Source organism: Vigna umbellata, chromosome 2, assembly GCF_029865625.1.
Source record: "Vigna umbellata cultivar VRB3 chromosome 2, Vumbellata_1.0, whole genome shotgun sequence".
Lineage (NCBI taxonomy): Eukaryota > Viridiplantae > Streptophyta > Magnoliopsida > Fabales > Fabaceae > Vigna > Vigna umbellata.
In genome coordinates, this window is record NC_142166.1 from 25,975,450 (window position 1) to 25,984,639 (window position 9,190).

The window sequence follows — 9,190 nt, forward strand, 5'->3', positions numbered from 1 at the left end:
ACATGCTTATTACTGATATTTCACGCTTATTCATGTCTTAATTTATGTCTTGTCATTTTCTAATTCTATATCAAACCAAAAATTTATTGAATTCAAACATTGGTATCACCGAACTGTATAATATAAAAGGCACTGTCAACAGGGAAACAATGGCATCGAGATAAAATACAGGTTAACTTTGAAAATATAGCAAAAAGAACTTAAAAATGTTAATCAAAGGCATGCAAAAACACTTTCTTTTTTCTCCATTTTCAATGTGTTCAGTCTAAACCATTTTAAAATTTTGAAATGTTTTTAAAACTTTTGTTGTTTTTTCAACATAATTGAACAATGTACACAATATCAAATATTATCCAATAATCTAGATTTCGTACGATAATATTATCTGCATTCAATTTCTGTATAAATATATTCTGACTGACTTGCCATAACTCATTGCTCACTAATATAAACTTATACAATAAGCAAAAATACAGATGACATTGATGCCAAAATATATACAAAGCTTTTATGTCATTCATAAAGCAATAGATTAACACGTGATTTATGTTGTAACATTTATCTTTATCGCCTATAGGCCCAAAAGGAATATGGAAAAAGATGGGTTAACCTCTGAAAAAGTTCAACTCCCACAAGCTAGGCATTCTTCACGGTTGGTTAAAGAGCACAACATTTGTGCCATGTTTGTATTATCATCACACTCCACATCGCAGTTTTCTTGCATTTCATTAGACTTTTCCTGCATTCACAGCAAAGATATTTGGTATCAAAATGTGCAAATACATTGAATGTAAAAAACTGTAATGAATTTTTGTTACTTTGAGAACAGTGGTGTCGACGGTGAACTTGATAGCATCAGCTGCAGCTCGTGATCGAAGATAGTACATTCCAGTCTTCAGACCCTTTAATTACCAAAAAATAAAGTAAAACTTTGATCAGCAAACAGTTGGCCTAGAATTCCCCAACTGTATGTAAAAAATAATGTCAACCAGCAAGGAAACAGAATAGAAAATATCAAACAATTAAACCCAAATGTATATTTGAACATTCACACTAACACACAAGCAAGTCCTGTATTAGTAGCTACCTTGGACCATGCATGGAAATGCAAAGAAGTCAGCTTTCCGAAGTTGGGTTGATCAATGTGAATATTTAAGCTTTGGCTCTGATCTATGTAGCATCCTCGATCAGCAGCCATATCTACCAATGTCCTTTGTTTAATCTCCCAAACAGTTCTGCTCATAATAAATTAGAGTGAGTACCTTGAAGCAAAATGTTGTGATAGGTTTCTGGTAAAGAAACCTATAGAAACTCACACTGACACACTCCAATATACTACACAGAATGCTTTATAACCTCCCTTTGTATTATCAACAGTCAAGAATACAAGGATGAGAGCTTAACCTCCCCCTTACAGGACTAAAGAATTCCCGTCAAACTATAACTCTCTCCAAAAGTCCCCTCTAATCAAAATACAATGCTTATTTATACAACCCCTTCCCGCCTTTCCTAACTGCCAAGGCAGTTAGGCTAATTAATGTTTCTTTCTTCTTTCATACACTCTTAACCTCCTAAGATGTTGGGTTTTAAATAAATGGTACATCTCATACTTGTATATGGTCTTCAGTTCATAAGGTATTTCTGGAATTTTCTGTACAGAGCCATCTTCATAGATAATATTATTCTTCAGTGTAGGAGACCACAGTCCCATTTCCGTCAAGTCATGAAGAAGATGCTTGTTGACAACAACAAACTCACCACTACAAACCAACGGTTGTCAATTAATTAAGATAAGATAATGCCACAATTATACACCAAGACAGAATAAGTTAGGGTGAAAAGGCCAACCTTAAAACTCTACGACTATAGATATTTGAAGTATATGGTTCAAAGCACTCATTATTTCCAAGAATCTGACTAGTGGATGCAGTAGGCATAGGAGCCACGAGAAGTGAATTTCTCACACCATTCTCTGATATCATCTCCCTTAGTGCACCCCAATCCCAACGTCTTGAGGGCGTCACACCCCACATGTCTGGCTGGAGAATTCCCTGAGAAATATAAAAATCACTTAAGAATGTAGAAATACTTTGGATGAGTAGGTTACTAACTACAGACCTTGAAATTTAAGTTGCATGTTCATACAAGTAACACAAAATCAGATATAACATATGCTGCATAACTATTCTCGAGCTCGGGACCTCAATCCGAAGGCATATTTGAAAGTTGGTATACCTTGCTTACAGGACTACCACTGTATGTCTCATAGGAACCTTCTTTTGCAGCCAAATCAGATGAAGTTTTCAGTGCATGATAGTAAATAGTCTCAAATATTTCCTTGTTTAAGTGCTGAGCCTACATTCATATCCAAGTAAACTATAAGACTGAAGTGCAGATAAAACGATTATAAACATCAGTCCCGGGATAAGATTTACCTCTGGTGAATCAAACGGCATACCAAGCAGTATGAAAGCATCAGCAAGACCCTGTACTCCAATACCAATGGGTCTGTGCCGTAAGTTTGACCGCTTTGCATTTTCAATCGGGTAGTAATTAACATCAATTACTTTGTTCAGGTTGGTTGTGACCAGCGCAGTAATCTGTCATTAGTCAAAATGACAAAAACAACCATCACAAGTTTAGCTGTATACAATGGCAATGTCACTTGGGTACAATACACATGTTGAAAAACAGAATGTTGGTTAACCGTACCTCTGCTAGTTTATCAAAGTCAAAATACCGATTCCGAGAGCCAGTGCTTCCAACAAGCTTAGATGGATGAGATTCCATCGGAACATCCTTGTAGTAAGGAGAAAAACATTAAGATCGGGAACTTAAAAAAAGGTCCAAACCAACTAATGTGACCACAACACGTCAAAATTCAACAGATGTCAGACCTTCTCTCTTACAAATCGTGGTAGTGCAATGGATGCAAGATTGCACACAGCAGTTTCAGTTGGACTTGAATACTCAATTATCTCAGTACACAAGTTTGACGATTTAATTGTGCCCAAATTCTGTTGGTTGCTTTTCCTATTGCAAGTATCCTAGAATAAAAAAAGAGAAAAAAGAGAGGAAGAATTCAACAGGTGAAAACAACAAACACAAAGTGAGTCAAAGACATTTATGTAAGCTACCTTAAAAAGCATGTAAGGGGTTCCGGTTTCTATCTGTGATTTCAGAATTTCAAACCACAGGCTCTGTGCCTGGACAACCTTCTTTGCTTTCCCCTACATGTTATGAAATATATTTCAGGTTCAAATAACCAACACCTAGAAGCACTTCAAATAAACATGCAAAAAGAAACCAATAAGTGAAGACTGAACTTACTTCTCTTTCATATCGATGATAAAGCTCCTCAAATTCCTGACCCCAACAATCTGCCAAACCTGGTGCTTCATTGGGACAAAACAAAGACCAATGTCCATTACTCTGAACTCTTTCCATAAAGAGATCTGGCACCCAAAGAGCATAAAACAGATCTCGTGCACGATGTTCCTCCTGCAAGCATAATAGCAATACACTTGGTGAGAAGAATAAATATGTTCAACCAGCTCCTTTGATGATAGTCAAAATATTTTGTTACCGCCACATTTCAGCTAACTCAATCATACCTTTCCATGATTTTTTCTTAAATCCAAGAACTCGAACATATCAGCGTGCCATGGCTCCAAGTACACAGCAAATGCTCCTACAAGAAGATCATAATCATAAAGTTTAAAAAACAAATTAATAGGAGACAAGAAAAATGGGTATTGCTTATAAACGAGATACCTTTCCTCTTGCCTCCCCCCTGATCAACATAGCGGGCAGTATCATTGAACACACGTAACATTGGAACAATGCCGTTGGACGTCCCATTTGTCCCACGAATATAACTGCCGGTAGCACGAATGTTGTGGACAGAGACACCAATTCCTCCAGCTGATTTGCTAATGATAGCACACTCCTTCAAAGTTTCATATATCCCCTCTATGCTATCATCATTCATGCACACAAGGAAGCAACTACTCAGCTGCCAATTCACATAAGCAACATAAATAAGACAAATCATCAATTCACTGATGAAACAGAGATTAAAAAAAAAGAAAAAACTATTTTTAATATAGTGAAATAAAAATGTCTCGTACTTGAGGCCTAGGAGTTCCAGCATTGAAAAGAGTAGGAGATGCGTGGGTGAACCATCGTTGAGACATCATGTGGTAAGTTCTGACAGCAGATTCTATGTCATCCTTGTGAATCCCAACCGCGACTCTCATCAACATGTGTTGCGGCCTTTCCACAACCTTCCCTTGAACCTTTAAGAGGTAAGACCTCTCAAGGGTTTTGAACCCAAAATAATCATAGTCGAAGTCCCTGTCATAGATTATCTCGCTGTCCAAACGAGAAGCATTCTACAACCAGACAAAAATAACATAAAGATAATTTCAGCACATACAAAAGATATACATTCAAACAACTTCCTTCATTATATATCATAGATCACAAAATTAAAATCAGTCTTCTGTTCCCCCCTCAATACCAAAACGTCATTTATAGTTGCGAAACAAGTTACGCGTTTAAAAACGTACCAAGAAAACAAAATATCATCACATGGTCCAAAACTATCGTAATATCAAACAATCTACACATATTATATAATCCAATTTACCAAATTCTCTTTCGTATGAACTAAAAATGTTTAGCTTGACATCAAAATGTGTCAGAATCACAGACACTGCGCACAACTGGATCAGATTACATCTTCCTAAAATGAATATACGATGACCACAAGGTACCTTCATAATTATCTCATAAACATCATCAGCGACCAGAGGAGCCTTCAACCCCGATTTCTTGTTAATATGATAGTACATGATCTTGATCCTGAATCCACAACAAATATGAGTTCCAACGACACAAAACCACGCTAACAATAACAAATTAAAAACGCGATTATAATTTCCAGTGTCGCCTACGTATCCGAGAACGACTTCTTGGTGTTCTTATGGAGATTCGAAACGGCAATCCTAGCAGCCAACTGCAACACGAAACGAAATCACTTATGGTAACCCATCCAAAACATATATGACACCGCAATTTCAACCAATCAAGCTGAAATTGAGGAAAGGGAAACTAACACAAGCGTAATCGGGATGGTTTGCGGTCATGGCGGCGGCTGTTTCCGCTGCCAACTCGTCGAGTTGACTGGTGGTGACGCCTTTATAGACGCCGGCGCAGACTTTCTGAGCAACGAGAACGGCATCGCAGTGAACGGTGCTCAAGCCATAACTGAGTTTCTTGAGGCGAGCGGTTATTTTGTCGAAGTGCACCGCTTCTTGGCGTCCGTCCCTCTTTACGACGTACATTTTTACAAACAGTCACTGGTAATGGTTGTTTTGTGATGTTGGGTTTGGCGCGAGTCGGAGAAGGTACACTGACTTTAAGATATAGGGGAGGGAAGGGGGTTTGAAATTAGGGTTATGATCGGTTTGATTTTAAAATTTTCCCGCTAATTTATCTGAATGCCTTTTCTTGCGCATTGATATAATGATGGCGATGTTGTGTGTTCCGGGTGTAGATAGGTGGCGCGTAATTGAGGGTGGAGCTAGGTGTGGGACCCACTTTTATAGTTCGCTTAAAATTTGGATACTAACGTGCCGACGCTAATAAGCGCGAAACTTCTTCAGCACTTTGGCGCCGCTTGGGTTGATTGGCCAGGACCGTGGGATTGATGGACTTGAATATTTGGACGGCTGTTAGAGAACCCTTCGTCAGCACTTTTCTTTTCTGCTGTTAACTTCTTCGCTACTCTTTTGTATGTTCCTTTTTAAAAAGTTTAATCACCCCACGTGGTTCACACTGGCATGTTTGAGAATGTGTTTGAGGTGGTTGTGAAAATTAAATTGTTTTAAGAATTAATTTTATATAATAAATCAATTTTTTATTGGATAAATTTATTGAAAACCTATTTGAAAATAATTAATTATAGAAAAAGGTATGTAACTGAGAGAAAAAAACTGTTGAAATATATCATAAGCTACCATTTTCTCTAATTTCATAAAATTTATTTTCAAAATAAAAGTTTTATAATTTCTGTCATGTCTCCGAGTTATGGTGAAAACTTTAATGCTATATTCACTTGGGGTGATGGGGAGATGATTTGGGAGAGAGTGATTGAATAGATTTAAGGGGATTTGAAGGTAAATTTTTGTGTTTACTTGAGTGAATTTGGAGGTAATTGAGAGTCTATTTAAAAGTAAAGTTTGTGAGAATTAGTGTAGGATTGGATTGATGTAACAGATTAAAAAAATTGTTTAATGGGTAGAAATTGAAGATTATCAAAATGTCCTTAGTTATTAAAGTAATATAAAATGATAATTGTTAAAGGTATATTTAATTGTAAAAATGTTTATAAAGAATAAAAAATTAACATTAATTATTTAATAATTTAAATTTAAGAGCCTATTTAATATTATCAAATTGTTTTTTTTTATTTAAGGTTTCTAAGGCAAAATCTTAATTAGTTTTTAAGATAATATTAAATGATGTTAAATATTTATATATTAGAATTTAAATTTAAGAGGCAATTTAATACATCATTATAATAATCCATTAAAATTAGGGCTGGCAAAAAAATTCGCGCCCGCGGATATTCGCGGATAAAACCCGCAACGATAGTTACTATCCGCGGATATTTATTACCCCGGGTAACGGGTAACGGGTAGCGGGTATTTTAATACCCGCTTCTAAATGGGTCGGATGCGGGTATTATACTATCCAATCCGCGGATACCCGTTATCCGAAAAAATAATAATAAAATTTAATTAATATTTTTTAAAATTAAATGTTTTTATTACTCTTAAAAAAGGGAAATTTTAATAACAATGACTTAGGATTCCTTTCAATTACTTTTTTTTAAAAGAAAAAAGGGGTTACATTACTTTTGACCTAACCCTAATAGAGATATCAGACATATACATAGAATCCCATTAGAAAATTCTCTCTTAAGGGAGGACTTTTTTCTTCTTCCTTTTGGTTCAGCTTGCGCAGGGAGTAGGCTCCATTCCCTCTTCCTCTCTCTCTTGGTTCTAATTGGGGTTTTATTCCGATTTGGGATTTAAAATTAGGGTTTTATTTGTTCTTTGATTTTGGGGGTTTCTTTTGTACGTTTTGATTCGTTTTAATTGGGGTTTTATTCCGATTTGGGATTCGTTTCTTGATTTCTTCCCTGTTAATTGGTGACGCGATTTTGGGGTTATGATTCGAATTAGTGTTTTGAGTTTTTTTGGATTTTAGTTCATTGATGCAGATTGGACTTTTGAAGACCATGGTGGTTATCACGGTTTGGAGATTTATGTGATTGCGTTCATTTTCGGAATTTGGGTTTAGGATTCCTGTTTGCGTTCTCTTGAAAATTGTTTATCTCTCTGTTTCGTACATTGATAGGTATTTGTGAGTTAATCCTGTGACTAAATTGAGACTTCAGTTACGTCATGTTTCTTTCTCATATCTATTTTTTTTTTCAAAAGTTGTTCATATTCTTTTTCTTTTAACTTACTTAAAAATTACATTGTGTCTTTTTAATATGTAGAAAATATATTAAATTATTCTCTTTAACTTGTAATTTAATTTAAACCTTATTTAAAAATTCACAAAATATATTTTTTAAATATTTGTGGGTTGAAAACGGGTATCCAACAGGTATCAGCGGGTTGAAAAAAGTCCGCGGATTTGTTTTATGTGGATATCCAGCGGGTAGCGGGTCGAGTTGCGGGTAGGCACTATCCGTGCCCGACCCGACCCGTTGCCATCCCTAATTACAATAGAAGAATACTAATAATACTGCATTAATATTGAAGAATAAAAAAAAAGATTAAAAAGAAAACATAAAGAAAGTTTCTTCTTTCTTCCACATGTCCTTTGGAAAAACAGATTGCACACAGGCAATGTTATTCAATGATATTAAAGTAGTTGTTGAGTTTTTGTTTAACTCAGAAAAGAAAAGGGTGTGTTTATGCCTTTCTCCTAAGCCAATATTTTTTCCAATTTTAGTTTGGGCCTTTATCCTCTTGCAGGCCCAGCTTTAGGCTGCTTGGTGAAGCTTTTTCACTCCCTTTCTCTTTGTCTCAAACGAAAAGGTAGCTAGGGTAGCACCTTTCTTCTTCTTCAACTAAGAACTCCAGCAATGGGAGTCTTGCAGCGCGCACAGGGAAAATTCTTTCCCTTTCTCTTTGGTTCGTGCAATCTCTTTTTCTTCATGGACAAACCCAACGTTGGGGTCTTTTTGTCACGTCGCCGATGAGCTATTTCTCTCCTTCTCCGTTCCAGGGAGGTCGCGGGGCAGAAAGCGAGATACCCTTCTCTTTTCTCTTTCTGTTTTGGACTACTTGCAGGGGAACCACTTTTCTCCTTCGTCTTTGCTCCAGATCGCGCATGCAACCAAATACGAAGCTCCTTGAGAAGTATGTGAACCGAATATCACCTACTGGAATCGAATACGGGTTCTTCAAAAATTATTCACACTCCTGGAACCAAATACGGGTGGAAGGTAACCAAATACACCTCCATTGTTCTTCCTCTTCTTTAGCTTTGAACTAGTCTTCATCTTCAACCATCATCTTAAAATCGATTATTATGTCAGCTTTAGGAGTTGGAATTATACAATGTGCAAGGGTAAATTAGACATTAGATGGTAAATCCCTTCAAATCTATGCACTTCAGCGGGTGATGAAAAATTCCCCAATCCTGCAAATCTGCACAATTCGTTCCTCGCATTTCGGCTAAAGTGAACATGCATTTCTTCGCATTTCATCGCCCTTAAACACGCGTGAACAGTTCCTTCTGCTCAAGTGAACATAGCATAAATTATTCTATTCCAAAGTTAATTTAAATTATAGAATTATTCTTTCACAAACTTGTAATTGTTAATAGAATTGTCTTAATAATTATGTATTGTATAACACAGAAATATAACGGAGTGAATAAAAACAAGAAAAATCGTCTCTAAAAGAAGTAAAACCAATATTATTCCTTTTTTTCAATCAAACACCTCTAAATTTTTATTTTGTTTTTTACTTTTATCCATTATTTTTCTCAACCAAATAGATTTATGTAGAAGAAATTAGGAGATCATCATTGGTCGAATGGTCAAGATATTAGGAGATTAACACTAATATTAATTAATTTAGAAGAAAATGTGATAATTTGG

At 35.9% G+C, this 9,190-nt stretch overlaps 1 protein-coding gene across 1 annotated transcript; it reads right to left on the reverse strand.

Moving 5' to 3' along the window:
- Window positions 1–347: 347 nt before the first annotated feature.
- LOC124846402 (ribonucleoside-diphosphate reductase large subunit-like) lies at window positions 348–5,544 on the reverse strand. The gene is made up of 17 exons (XM_047323649.2): window positions 5,121–5,544; window positions 4,959–5,020; window positions 4,779–4,866; window positions 4,131–4,394; window positions 3,775–4,015; window positions 3,615–3,691; window positions 3,331–3,501; window positions 3,138–3,230; window positions 2,898–3,047; window positions 2,713–2,799; window positions 2,436–2,600; window positions 2,236–2,355; window positions 1,849–2,051; window positions 1,611–1,760; window positions 1,088–1,235; window positions 819–902; window positions 348–739 (listed from the first exon to the last, which is right to left on the reverse strand). The coding sequence occupies exons 1-17, from the start codon at window positions 5,346–5,348 to the stop codon at window positions 623–625; spliced, it is 2,448 nt and encodes an 815-aa protein (XP_047179605.1). The 5' UTR covers window positions 5,349–5,544; the 3' UTR covers window positions 348–622.
- Window positions 5,545–9,190: the final 3,646 nt, after the last annotated feature.